The following is a 15,513-nucleotide window of genomic DNA, read 5'->3' on the forward strand; positions in this document are numbered from 1 at the left end:
AATTTGTGAGACAAGCACTGGAGCCAGGCCATTTGGCATCCAAACTTGTGATCATACGTTCATGACCACAAGTCGTCTGCAGATGAAATGTTTAGTAGATCATTGTTATATCTGTTAATGTTACTATTAATTTAAAGATTCATCTCACAGAAAATAATCATCTCACATATTCACATCATCTCTACCTGAACATTAAGGCTGTGATAGGATAGGACTTCCTAATAACATAATCTGCCTCATGTTCCCCTAGAGCAGTGGAGATTGGAGCAATAGACAGCATACATGTTGCAATGACTCTAGGGAATCCTATCATAAGATTAACAGAATAATAATAATAATAAAAAGATTTAAAATAATTCTTAACATGTATAATATTGTATAGTACATTTGTGAAATTTGCTTTTAAAAAAAAAAAAAAAAAAAAAATTTTGTTCATGTGATGTCACCCTATCAATATCTTACTGGCAATTTTATAAAAGCCCTCTTTTATGGACATGGTCGATAAATGTCCGGGGAACACTATTAATGAAACTATTCATGTATGTACTCCTGCAGAGCGAGGACCACCTTGCGAATGGTTCGACAAACCGTGTTTTCCCCTAGCTTCTGTGCGTCACCCAGCGTGCAAGTATGTACCATTTGCAAAAAAACCCGCAATGCAATACCATTTGCGGTACAGTAAGTGCATGAATTCGACGTGTTAAATTCTTTATGTGCGGCTCAAGAAGTTCGCAAAGATAAGACATTCCTTCCGCGGAAAATCTGTAGGCTATCTTTCATACAAGTAGGCCTAACTATCAGGAAAGGCAAGGGGATTTTGTCTGGCTAAAAACTCTTTCTCTACGAAGTGCTCGTCAAACAATTTGCGCTGAGATGTCCACCGGATTTGGAAGAAAAGGTGAAGTCATTGCAACAGACACTGGGAATAAGTTACGTCACCTATATGTTTCTTTGCTCTCAGCTGATTGGTCAAACTTCAGTCTGAGATCTTGAATCCAGAACATAACCTGCCCCGGAGCAGGTTAGCCGTGCGGCGTAAGATACCATGGCGACGAACTCCGATTAAAGCCACTCTACTTTCATAGTACCTAAAACCCAGGGTTGGCGGAAACTAAACTGAAACATAGCTGGCTAGCCACGTAAACTGGCTTCATGGTATAGGCCCCCGGTGTGCTATATATATATATATATATATATATATATATATATATATATATATATAAATTCTAAAGTGTGAAATAAATAAATAAATAAATAAATATAAAATATTATATATATCCCTTAAATGATTTAAAAGCCGTTTTCCCTCACAGGGACCAAAAATGTCCCCAATACATCAACATATCCTGGTATTAAGTTCCAGAACCACACACACAGTTTCATGTTTCCCACAAGAAGGAACAGAGAACACATGCTATGATATGCTTATTCTTTTTATTTTACTTTTTTTGCAGATATTTGCTGAAGCTTGTGGCCACAGTTACAAGTCAAGTGCTAAAGCTCATGCGCTAAAAGTGTTAATAGAGTGGCAAGCACAGTCCAAATAACATTGCAGTGAGACTCAATACAAAAAGGTCAGCTAAATAAGCAGAATATTAAACTTAAACCACTTTGTAACCATAAAAAGCTAAACTATAATGCAGTCTAGTGGAATAAGAGGGATATTTGGTCAGAGTCTTGTGGGCAGCATTCTGTTACACATTGCAGTTATGCTTTTGGCAACCTGAGTTTAAATCCTGCTTTTCTGATCCTGTTTTTCTCTCTCTCTCTCCCCCTTCAGAGTAAAAGGCAAAAACACCAAAAATGAGGGATATTTGGTGTTGGAACTGACATGTTCAGTTGGCTCAGTCCCCAGTCACATTCCACCGCTGAAGTTGGGCTGAGTTTGACTGCATATTGATGCTGATGGGAGAAAGTCAAAGTCTGATTCTGACAACTATAAGCAACAAAGTTGGACACCATTAAAGATGAACAGATCCAGTCATATGTTTAGGATGTGCCCTGATTTATTTAATGTCCCAAAAGCAAGTTTCACCACATGACTGTTAGTAAGATTTCACTTCAGCAACTTTGAACACAAGCATTTACACACCGTTATCAGACAGAATGGTCTGAACATTGTCACAGATACATAAAATATACTATTGTACTATAAACTGTACTGTGGGGTATAAAAGTATAATACCACTAGTGAAAAGGTTATTCTAAATCTTTATTATAATTCTTTTTATTTGGTTTGTCCTTTTGCACTCAAGCTGCATGAACGCCACAAGTTTGTTTAAAACTCATGATCATGTGATCCAACATAAATTGAGATGATTCAACAACCCGTTCTCATGAGAACACATGACTATTTTATTTTTTGGCAAATTCTTGACTATTTGATTTGTACTATGATTTATAGGAAAAATTAAGCAAGTGGTTCAAGATCATACAAATTCGCCACAAAAATTTGCCAAAACGCAAAATATGTATGTATTGATATGGCTTCAATGAAAGAACATGTAGAGTCACATGATCAATGTGATTAATTTACTTATTTAATTGATAAAATTTCATTATAAAACTAATTATAACAAATTAAAATGAAATCCATAAAATTATCCCTTGATGGGAACCCTTTTATATGAAGCACCCAACAGAACCCTTTAAGATTCCATTGAATCTTTTCTTCTAAGAGTCAGTGTAACAAATAATTGATCTGCTTTTTTCAGCAAGACATTCAATCTACCCTCAAGCTCTCTGATTTTCTTACAGCACCTGAACCTTCCAGGTTTAAAGCTTTCCTTTCATACCCTCATCTCAGGATGTGCAAAATTATTCTGACCACCAAGCTTTTGGCATCTTACATCAAGGTAAACGATTTCTTGACACATCCAGTCTTTGTTTCAAATCAGACATTCTTTACTGACGTCTAAACTGGAGACTGGCAGCCAAAGCAGCAGAGTATCTCCTTAAAGGTCTTCCTCATTTCAAGGCTGCGGCAGGCATAGATGAGGGGGTCAATCACAGAGTTGCACATAATGAGGACCAGGTATGTGGTGAAGTGAGACATGTAGCAGAGGCAGAGCGGATGGTGCGGACAGGACACCAGCAGAATGAGGTGGAGAAAAAAGGGCGCCCAGCAACACACAAACACTCCGAGGAGGATGGAGATGGTCACGGCTCCCTTCATGCAGCTGTGTCGACGTGGGGCCGGGTTGCCGGCGGCAGCTGCTGCTGGGGGTAATGCTGCGATTCTCTGGACATGAAGTCTGGCGAGAAGAAACATGTGTACGTAGAGAGTTGCCATGAGAACCAGCATGGCAAAAAACATTGTGATTAGACACACGATCACGGTCTTGCTCTCCGAGTACACTATAAAGACGATCCCACAAACCACACACGCCAGCCAGATCGCGCTGATGGCGACCAGCGCTCTGCGTACGGTCACTATGCTGTGGTAGCGTAAGGCGTAGAAAATCGTGACGTAGCGGTCGACGGCAATGGCCAGAAGGTTGCAGATGGATGCCACAAGAGAAATGCAGATCATCGAGTCAAACACATTGTCCATCAAACGCACAAAATAGTCACTGGCCACCAAAAGGCGACTGTTTAGTACTGCGATGAAAATGGTCTCCAGAGAGTTCGATACACTTACCAACATGTCCGCAGCAGCCAGGCTGCACAGGAAAAAGTACATTGGAGAGTGAAGGTTTTTGTTTTTGACCACAGCCGAGATGACGAGGATGTTCTCCAGGAGACTCACAATACCCAAGGTGAGAAAAACCACCGCCTGGATCTGGACCTGCTCGCACAGCGCCCCTGCCGGAGGATCCACAGTACTGCCATTAGGAGGCAAAGATGTGCTGTTTGCAGGTTTCTGCCCTTTAAGAAACTGCAGGTTTGAGTCGTTCATCAGGATTTGTGAAGATAAAGAGACTGGGAAGAACAGACAACAGATGAGAGATAGAAATTAGAGAGGAAAAAGAATAGGCAAATAAAGAACAAAACTGGTTCAGATGATGGGATGAATAACAATAAAGGAAGCTGAGAGCTGCAGATGTAGTTGAAGAATCAGATGTTGCAGTTTTTTCGAAAATCCTCTGCTGCTTGTTTGTTGGAGATGCTCGTGTAGAGATGCTCTGTGATTCAGTGGCTCGGAGTAAACCGACTCTCTCACAGCCACTGACTGTACGTCAGCAGATGCAGCCTCCGCCTGCTCTTTGTGTGATTGCTTAAGACTTTAAATGAAAGATACGAGTACAGACACACACATTTATAGTGCATGGCAACAGGCAGGTATGTGGTTTCTTTGATCCAAATGATCAAATCATTCATTTATTTTCCAAAGCTATCGTTTATATGTTATATTAACCCTCTAATTCACTTCATATGTCATTGTGTGTGTTATTAATGACAATATACATTGAAAATGGCTAATGAAAGCTGTAAAGCACCAAATACCAAGAGAGTCCTGAAGCGTGTTTAGGAATCAGTCCGTTGTAAAATAACACACTACTTTTAACTGTAAAGGAAAGGAACTATAAATGTAAAGGGACATAAAGGAACGAGAGGAGTTTCTAAAGGTTGCAGTTCTTGTAACTTCAAGTCTCTTCTCTTCTCTGATAATGTGTTTTTCGGTGTGAGGACAAGACAACCTGTCACTCACATGAGATCACTTAGCAAACATTACAAGCAAACAAAAAGCCACTTCACTCGGACATACGTCACAATAGGAAGAAAAGACTATCACACAACATCCGTTTAATGCTGACTTTAACACTAAAACACTGCTCATGCGCAAAAACAGTCAAATTTATCCATCTGGTGCATTTTTACACAGAAAAACAATTACAAAGCAGTGCACTGGAAACACACACAAAGGTTGGGAGAGATTCATGTTTTTTTAAACATTATAATTTTTTTTTTTGTGATTTTTTTATATATCAGAGGGTTAATGCGTTATAATAAAACGAATTATTTTGTTTCAGCTCTTGCATGGAAGTGATTTTGTAATATCTTGATTTTGCTGACTTGTTTGTGCACAGCTGTATTCGAAATATGTTCTTGCAGAACTGTGCAGTCACTTTCTCCACTTACAAGAGAAATCATGCAGCAGTATCCAGGTAACTGTATGGTATTTATTTTACTGACAAAAGCTTTTACTTGTGAAACCTTGAGGAGAGACACGTTATACGCTACATGAAAAACTACAGGAGCCTATTTGAAGTGAATAAATTGAGTTTGAGCAAATAGTGTGTGTTTGTAAAAGTAGTTTTAGAGTGGGTCCATGTGAAGAGTAATATTCCCACAGGATATTGATTGATTTGTTTCACACCTCATCACCTGCTTCAATGACTTCATGACAAGTTATAGACCAGACTGTTTCACATGGTGCACAGTTCACACTCCAGCAGACAATCATTTATCAATACTGACTCTGATTGGTGCCTTGTCAGAAAAAAACAGGAAGAAAACATAAGCTAAATTTATCAGTTAATCTAAGAGTAGCCTACCAAATTGTTTACAGGAGAGATGTAGCATGTTAAATTTAAGTGAATAAATGAACCTGACCATTAAACTAATATAGCCTACAGAGATTCAGTCAGAATTAATGGACTTTTGTTTGAGAAGGGTATTATTTTTTTTAAATATTTTTATTAGAGAGAGAGAGAGAGAGAGAGAGAGAGAGAGAGAGAGAGAGAGAGAGAAAAGAAAGAAAGAAAGAAAGAAAGAAAGAAAGAAAGAAAGAAAGAAAGAAAGAAAGAAAGAAAAAGAGAGAGAGAGTGAGAGTGAGAGTGAGAGTGAGAGAGTGTAAAGACAGTAGAGCTGCATGATTAATCTTTAAAAGATCTCAATTCAAACACCCACGCAATCTTATTCCTAAATGACAAAAACTTCACACCGGAACATTCAAATCTGTTTGCCCTGTCATTGACCCTGAGAGAGCAGTTGTCAATATATATGAAACAGCTTTACTTTCATAGTCTTTTCAACCACACAGTAGGCTATCGATATACAAATATTCTGCGTTTGCCGGAACCGAAACCGGAATCGTAAGAAATTTTCCGGTTACTTTAACTTTATTGTCCCCAGGGGGAAATTATTTTCCACAGCACTGCACTTGTTTAACACACACAACATAACCAATATAATACAAATAGACATAATACAAAGAGAAGAGGGAAGAAGAAGAAAAAAAAAAAACGATACCGGTTCGGCCAAACGATTCCGGTTCCCATTCAATAAAAATTAAAGTAGAATTATAATAACAAAAAATAGTAGGTTAGGGAAAAATGCACAATCCTTTTTGTGTTTAAGCCTATTTCTTATACTTGTCAAATGAGTTTAACAGACAATGTCAACAAATTCAACATATATTAATTTCTGAACATTTCTGCATTCTCTAGGATAATTTGGGATCTCTTATTATTGTATCTCCCAACCCTACTCTCCACTGGATAAATCCATCAAGGACAAACCAGCCTCAGCAACATTTGAATATTTAATCTGAATATTTAACTAACACCGGTCCATGAGTACAGCAAGGTCAGGGTTAGAATACTAATGATGCTTAAACTCAGTCTGAGCGTTCACTACATTGCCTGTGGAATACAAATCCAGATTCAAACTACAGTTTTAGCCCCCTTGAAACCAGCTCAACAGGTGGGTGGTCGAAGCACGAGGAGGTGTCCAGGTCACATTTTACCCCAAATATAAAAATAGCCTAAATCATATTTTTCATTAAGAAAAATAATGTCCATTATTAGGATTGTTAATACATTTAGAAATTGTACAGGATAATTAAGGGCACAATATAAGATTTTTGGATTAAACTGACAGTATCCCAAATGTTTCCAACAATGAATAAATCCAGAGAAATCTGCTATTTTAACCGTTATAAAGTCCTGTCACCGTGTCATTATGTTGCCTGTCAATGACGTCATCCCCAGCTCCACCTGAATTGATCTGCTACGGGTAATTCATGTACGCTATATTGTGCAGCAGCAGCATGTCTTACTTGCTCACAGCAGCGTGTCGTGTGTGCATTGGCCGTAGCAAGTCCTGTACTTGCTCTGCAGCAGCAGCAGCAGCAGCAATAAAAGCAGCAACAGCGTAGATCTATTCCACAAAGACCAAACATACAACATTGTCATACACATTACCATGCCAACCACTCTAAGAGTTGTCATGACAGAAAGAGCTTTATTTGTAAGTATGCATCATTTACTCAACAATACGTTTTAAAAAGAATTGCATGCCATTTAGCAAAACAAGTCATCCAGCTTTTATTAATATGATATTCTTATATAGATCTAGCTTAATACAATGTGCAACAAGCGTCTCATACGCAAGTAGCTTTATAACATAACTTTCACATGCTCAAATATATATTTAGTATGATTGTTTTGACCAAGTAAAACAGTGCTGCGTTACCCCACAATTTTAATTAGTCTAATAAAGTGACCTGTATTCAGCATTGCAGCTGTTTCATTAGAATTAAATAAAATAATGTGGATTTAAATGATCAAACGCAACTGTAACAAACTTCAAATTCATGGAAGGAGGCGAGCGTTAAACGTAACTCTAATCGTAAAATATGCATAAACAACAAAGCGAAAGAGCGGCATGCAGCGGCCAACTGCGGCATTTAAAACAGCGATGTAAAATGTCCCAGGCTCTCAGCCCCGCCCTGCTTCATACCACAGTAACGTCAATAAAACTTGAATACATTAGCTCATGAGCAATTGCTTACCATCGGTTGTGGAGGTGAAGACGACACCTTCCACGATTCCATGCTCATTTACGGTATCAGCAAGCTACACCTTTGTTAGTGTTTTGAATAAGCGACGTCTAGCAGCAAAATTTACATACTGTGCCTTTAAGCTCATTTTATCCCGTTTTTATTTTACCCCCAAAATGCAGTTTTATTCTCATTACTGTAACAAGAATAAGCCTTTGTTACACTGCCTTTAAACTCATGAAAGTGCGTATCTATAGCACGAATGATCTTTGTCGTATAATTTATACGCCAAAACGTGTTTTCGCGTGCATATGATACGCACTTTATGGCGTGTAATATGCACGCCCTCCTCACCCCTAATCTTTAGTGTCTTTAGTGACTTGGGGCGTCATTCACTACCCTCCTCCTCATTAATTATTTAAAGATAGACAACAACCTTCTTAGTATTCCTCAATCAATTCATTATAAACAATATAACAAGAAGAAAAATAATAAAATTTTATTAAAAAAAATTGTTTTCCCCTTAAATTTTTGTAAAAATTGTATAGGGTCGCTTATGACCCGAGGTGTGTACAGTGTTAGTATAATTTTTTTCTGCACAACAATAATTGAATATTTGATGACTGAATAAGTGCAAATTAATTCACCTTTATTCCACAAGGTGGCAATGTCTGATGCACAATGATGAAGAGATGTTTCACTAGTTACCGCAGGCAGAAAACAAAAGAATAGGAAGAATATCAGCAAAACTTGAAATGGCTCAGCTATTTACTGCAGAGCAAGTACTGAACACAATCAGATATTAGTATCACTGTCACTTGGATCTGGTGAAGAAGCTGTCAGCGATCAAAATATTGATTTGAAGATGTTGAAAATTATAGTTTTGAGAATATGTTTGAGATCGCAAATATGAGCCAGATGCTGAATGTACGGGGAAATTAGGTCTGACGAGGACAGTGATGATGGTATAAATTAAAACATCTGCTCAAACTGAACCCGTCCAAGCTCCAAAAGGTAACAAAATATGCTTTATTTTATTCTTCTGCAATTGCTACTCAAGTTTTTTTATTATCGCGACAGGTAGAGATCCACCTACCTGTGTTAGATATAGATTTGGGTCGCTAAAGACCAGAATGTAATTATGATTAGCGAAACATTCATGCATTTAAGGGTTAATCACATTTTTTTTATTAAATCATTGTAAAACAGTATTTTTATACCGTGGAACACTGGTGACAGGAATCAATTAAAACAGACACATTACACACTTTGCAATAAAGACTTAACCATCTTCACATCACGACTGCCTGGACATTCTTTATTTCTTACAATCCTCATAATACACTGTGGTTTACTCTAATTCTTAGCCATGTAAATTCCTGTTCGTCATTGCACACCTGTCAGTACGTGTAGCAACAAGGAATGGGGGGAGGAATATAACCTTTGCTCAGGAGTCCACTCGTGTCTTAATCAAATCCCCCCTGACTTGCACCTCTCTCTGACTCATGGAGCACAAAGTAAAGCTTTCGTCTCCTGGGGACATGTTTCAATATTTCATGAACAGGACATCTTTGAGGTTTTACTGATATGTCCATGGTGTAATACTGTATAACAGTATATTCAGTTTCTACAGAGGTGGATGTTTCTGTAACTGCTACTTTGGAATTACAGCTAGGTTTCTGAGTTAAGGTCTCTTGCAAAATAACTTTTTTAAAGAGTGTGGCTCATATTTGTTCTATCACTGAGTGTTTTTGTTCTTGAAGTGGAATGGCTTTGTCATGTGAGAGCAATTGTTTCTTGATTTCATATTTTTGCAAGCTATTGCGACTAACTGTGCAGATTTTTTGGCGCCCTAGAGGCACTATTTCATAAAGGATAGGTTTAACTAGGCCCTTCTAACATTACCCATATTACTGAATTTCACGATATTAAAACCCTCTGACAGCTGTCACATAATATAATAAGAAATTTGATGCATTGTTCACCTGCAATTTCTGCATCATTCAGCAATTTAATCACATTTACTCTATTTTGAGCCTGCATGTGAATGAATAAAATTATGTTAGTGTTAAAGTGTGTTTGCTAAAACACAGTTATCAAACCCAGAAAGACTGACTTTAAAAAGGTTTTTGCATAAAGTCTCAAATTTATGTGGGTGTATTTAAGTCTCTTCACATTATTTGTTAGTTTCATGACCCTTGCCACACACAAACCTGCAAAAATACAGATCCAGACTAAAGACTAAATGTTCTTTCTGAATTAAAGCCGCTTGAGACATTTCTCTCGCACAAATCGCCTTTTCTTTAAAATACTTTAAGTAGTTTAAGCAGCAGTGCATGTGCTTTATTTCACAGAGCCTTTAAAGATGCAACTGTTTTGCCCTTTTCAGTATTTTCAGATGATTATGGTTATGAACTATTCAACAATAAAATCTACAATCATTTTCATGTTTGCTCTCATACTTACACAACCTACCATTTAGCCAGTTTTATTTTAATGAGCACATATCACTTTTGGGAGACAGAGTTGATAATTTGTCCACTAGAGGGTGTAAGAGCAGTACATGGGGCAAAATGAGAATTTGGGATTAACTAAAAAAAAAAAAAAATAAAAAATAAAAAAAAAAAATATATATATATATATATATATATATTATATTATAAACTTAGCTAGTTACATTTTTTTTTTTTTTGAAGTTGAAGAACTATAACAACTAAAACATAAAAAAAAAAAACTATACTGGTCTCTAAAATCAACAGTTATAGAGTCTGGTGCTCTTTTTTTTTTATGTTTTCTATGTTTGTTTGTTTTTTGTTAATAAAAGACAACATCAATGTTCCAGATACCATCATGTTAACGCTCGAGGACGCATAACCTGATCTTAAATATGACCAATTTTCCTATCTCATGAGTAGGAGATTCATTCTCATGTGTGCCCTTTAGAGCCATGTCAGTGACATTTAAAGAAAATGTCATTGTTTTACAAGGAAAGCAGGCTGATATTGAGTCATGCTTCGCCTCCTCTTCTGGTCTATTTTTCTTCGCACTGGGCTTTTATAAATCTCCCCCCCCCCCCCAATGAGTATAAGGATTTGTATTCCTAATCAAACAAATTATATTGACTAAAAGGGTCTTTGTAGCATAATAAGAGAAGATAATGATGGTAAAATTGGGGTCCATCATCACAAATTTGTCACATCCTCTTCATCGAGGTCTTTCTTGGAACACCTTTGCTCCTACGTTTATGTTCAAAGAAGTGAGTTTTCTTTTCCCTTTCTCACTCAGACCCAATTTATCTGATTCAGTCCATTCAGGTCTAAAGTCAGCACATGTAGGTTTTTCACACTCACAAGTTGCATAACTAATGAATGCATCTACCTTATATGTGCGGTTTTGAAATATTTTGTACTGTCTATTGTTTAACTGTATTCTTGTTGCAGCTGTTTTGCTGCCTATAGGCAAAAATAAGGTTGAGAGATGCAAAATTAGATTAAAGCAATAAGATTTTGTTATCTGGTAAGTAAACATTTCTTGTAATTCCACAACAACATTTATCATTCATTTAGTAATGTTTTACCAAGAGAAAATACAATACAATAAAAAAAACAGACAGAGCCTTGAGGTTCAGCAGACATCCCAGTGCTTGAGAACTCACTCTGCATTCATTGGCCAGTTTAAGAGATTTTGGTTTAAGAATATGGGAGGGGAAAGTTTGTGTAACCTTAAAGGCACACTATCCAAGATTTGTACCTTAATATAACAGCTTCGAAATAATTTCGATGGTAAACGAACTCGTAGTAGGGCGAATCATCCCGATAGCAGGGGAAACCGCTGGCAAAACCAGCAATGCAGGTTTGAGAGGTGGCGCCCCACCAAATCTCGTGAGAATCACGACTTGCTTTACGGCACCACGTCACGTACATCAACAACATATGAAGCAGCCTCTATGGAGGACACTATGAGTGGTATTTACGACAGTAACGTTAAATACAAGCACTCCACAGCAAGTCTAGGGGTCGCTGTTTGAGAAAAACGGAAACTGCTTAAGGTGCCTTTGAAGCTGATTTCAGCTCAATATGCACAGGTAACTGTAAGTCAGCTATCTGGTTTAATTCCCCAAAAAAGTGAAAACAACGTGGCACTTTTGAAACATGCTCTGTTTGTATGAACATCTTGATATGCCTCAGGTGGGCATTCTTGAACACATGCAGTATCAGTATCAATCTTCTTATATATATATATATATATGAATACAGTATAAGGGTTTAATCTGTTGCTCTGGCTAAGTCCTTGTCCTGCTGAGGCTGCACATCATTGAGCCCTGCCTGTTTGATTTAGTTCCACACAGAGGGCCCTATTTTAACGATCTGAAACGCAAGTGTCAATCGCAAAGCGCAAGTAACTTTGTGGGCGGGTCTCGGCGATGTTGCTATTTTCCCGGCGGGATAAATGACTCTTGCGCCAGGCGCAAATCTAAAATGGGTTGGTCTGAAGTAGCTTCATTATTCATAGGTGTGGTTTGGGCGTAACGTGAAATAAACCAATCAGAGCGTCATCTCACATTCCCTTTAAGAGCAGACGCGCTTTTTCCATAGCGGATTGCTATTGTAACGGCGGATTTGCCAAGCGTGCGCCAGGAGCGGTTCACAGCCAAGGAGAGCAACGCTCTCGTCACGGCCGTAAAAGAGAGAAGTTACATTGAAATGGAGAAACCCACCCAAATTAACTTCGGTTAAACAGGCGTATGATAATTTGGGTAAATGTGTAAGCTAGATGTATGCTTTTATAATAAATTGTCTATCTATCTATCTATCTATCTATCTATCTATCTATCTATCTATCTATCTATCTATCTATCTATCTATCTATCGTAATAATGTATGATTTGCAAAAATGAAAACTGCTGCTTCTGTGTAGATGAGAGAATCAAAGTGTGCACACACTACATTGATTATGGCCAAGCATGCGCCCTTAAAATAGCATATGAATAACATGCGCAACGCGCCACTGACTTTAAACTATTTTTTCCTGGTTAGTGGCGCAATTGTTTTCTAAACCTGCAAAATAGCATGAAGGAACGTTTGTGCCGGAACACGCCTCCTCTTTGCGCTGAACCGCCCCCAGGAGCGCAAGTGTATTTCCTAACTTACCGACGTGCTTCTGTGGAGGGAAAAGTCCGCTTTGCGCGGGTGCAAAATAGGAATGATACATGCGTCGCTGTACAAAGTCACTTGCGCTGGGTGCAAGATAGGGCCCAGAGCCTCAAAAGATGTTTCAAAAGATGCAAGAAAATATGCACCAGACAGATAGCCTGGCAAGCCAGACCTACATCAAGATGTTAGGTCTGGCAACACACCATTGGCACGGCTCAATCCGAGAGGCGGGATAAACGGTTGTCTCTCAAAATCCCTCTGCACGCAATAGGATAGCGCTACAACCAATCAGAGCAACGAAGAAGGCTAGTTGGTATATTAAACTTTTGCAGTATCTAGTCGGCAAAACTCCGAACAACACATCTTCCTTTTTTTAAAATGACTTAAGTGCCGTTCTTTGCTCTTTTCTCAAAGAAAAGCTTAACTCCAAGTCCTCCAGAGTCGCGGCCAAAGCCGATTCGAAAGACCGCTGTTCGCCAGCAGCAGCAGCCATTCTTTGTTTTCAAGTAGCAGGGAACCGTCGCAACTCTGTCGTCATTATGTTAAGCCCGCCCCGCCTATACACGATGTGATTGGCCTGACCTGAGATTGGTTTTTCCTGCTCTAAAGTCAACGGCGAGTTGCTAGACCACACTGGCTGCAAAATAAATTTTGCTGCCGCTAGGGTGCGTCTAGATTTCCAGTCTACCGGACAGCAGTTAATGATATATTCCCAGGGGATCAAACTTTTTAGCTAATAAATACTTCTATAGTCAATAATCAATGTATAGCTACAGAGAAAGTCAATAATCAATTATTTGTTTGGAAAAACATGCTACAGCCCCATCAAGTAACCTAGACAATAGCTGAATTGTACAGAACAACGGCACTTTTTGCAATACTGCTGCTGCTAACAGGATCTGAGTCAGCCGCAATGAGTAATAATCTAAACTGCAGGGTCAGACAGTGCATTTGTCCTTGTGTTGCTGGTGGTAAGGATGCCATGGTTGCCTACCATTTACCATGAAAAAGTGAATGCAGCATTAAAAACAGTGTGTATTATAAGAATGACGTGAGATCCCTGGTATAGCAGAATAGTGTGGCTCAGTGTGTTTCCAGTGAAAGAGTATTAAATTAAAAAATAAAAGTTTCATTCACTGATAAAAATTATTTGTCAACAAATGGAGAGCATCAAGGCTTTTATCATTAATGAACATAAAACTCACAAACATAAAAACCTCAAGCAATCAAAAAATCTTTTAGCTTAATGAAATAAAAACAAAATGTGAGGTTGTGGAAGGAAAATAAATGACTAAACACCACCTGCCCTTAATGTGCTCCACAATAAAAAAATAAAATGGAAAAATATTTCCCAGAAGTCCCGGTGTATTTTATCACATTTCATTCATATTAAATTGTTATTGCTTTAAGGTTGACATGAAACGGAAGTCTAATATAGTACTATATACTATATGATACTAAGAAGTATATAGGCCAAGTCTTTTCTTTGCCATATTGTGACGTATGTCAGAGTAAAAGCTGCTTCTTGAACAAGAATTTTTTTAGGGCGGGGCTTGATTTTTGTCCATCGGGAATTGATGGGATTGTTGGATCAGTGTGGTTTGCTATTGTTGTGATCTCATGACAGGTTGTCCCACCCTCGTCCCAGTAAACACGTCATCAGAGAAGAGAAGAGATGTTGTTTAAAGAGGAGGGATAGTTATTTTTAAGAAAGATTGTGAGGGCAGTCAGGGCACGTAAAAAAATTCAATAATGATGCACAGATAAATCATTAACAATAAACACTGCTATATATATATTTTATTTTATTTTATTATGTACATTAGGGTGTTTTAGGTTGCATTTTATGCTTTTAGTTAATGTTTACTGCAATCATTTATTGTCATGTGTAGGCTATACTATACCATGATTTTTTTTTGTAAATAGTACACTATTTACAGTCTATATACAAATATTAGTCACATACAGTTTATGAATAGGTCACTTATAATGAACTTTGATTCATCACATGGCCCTAAAGCACCTTATGATAGCTATCAGTTTTAAGGTCAAAACATATTTGGTTTAGTTAAGTAGTATGTTTTATCAGTTGAATGAAGTACACAGGCACTAAAATGCCATCGCATAACATCTGCACACATAAATTCATGGCACACAGGCACAGTGTACCATACATTACAGTCTATTAATTTGAGTTATTACCAAAAATAATAGCCTATAAGCTGACCAAAAGAAATAATTTAGGCTATCTGATTTATGCAGCCTACTATTATAACTAAGTGGAAACCTATATATAAATATCTTAATAATACTGGTATTCAAAAGTATAATGACTCAGCACTAGCCTACAGCAAACTGAGGTCAAAATAATCATCAGCACGCGGGACCTATAACCTTAACCCTTAACCTGTCACACTGCTAATATCAAAGCTTTACAAACACTTCTTCAGTTCACACGGAGTATACATTTAATGCTTACTCTCTCTTTGTAGTCTGTGTGAAGCAGAACACTTTGCTCTTCATCTTTCTTGGCGCTGTAGACCGACTCACGTTGAAGGCTAAAGTCGAGGGGTCTTTAAGGGAGTTAACGAGTAAGCCAATAGTTAATCTTCTCCCGCTGTGCTAAAAAATAAT

General features: G+C 37.8%; 1 protein-coding gene across 1 annotated transcript; it reads right to left on the reverse strand.

The window, feature by feature from the left end:
• Positions 1 to 1,417: 1,417 nt before the first annotated feature.
• mc3r (melanocortin 3 receptor) lies at positions 1,418 to 15,492 on the reverse strand. Its single transcript, XM_082188385.1, has 2 exons — positions 15,359 to 15,492; positions 1,418 to 3,921 (listed from the first exon to the last, which is right to left on the reverse strand). The coding sequence occupies exon 2, from the start codon at positions 3,896 to 3,898 to the stop codon at positions 2,915 to 2,917; it is 984 nt and encodes a 327-aa protein (XP_082044511.1). The 5' UTR covers positions 3,899 to 3,921; positions 15,359 to 15,492; the 3' UTR covers positions 1,418 to 2,914.
• Between the last annotated feature and the right edge of the window lie 21 nt (positions 15,493 to 15,513).

Source organism: Leuciscus leuciscus (genome assembly GCF_965113295.1).
Source record: "Leuciscus leuciscus genome assembly, chromosome: 13".
Lineage (NCBI taxonomy): Eukaryota > Metazoa > Chordata > Actinopteri > Cypriniformes > Leuciscidae > Leuciscus > Leuciscus leuciscus.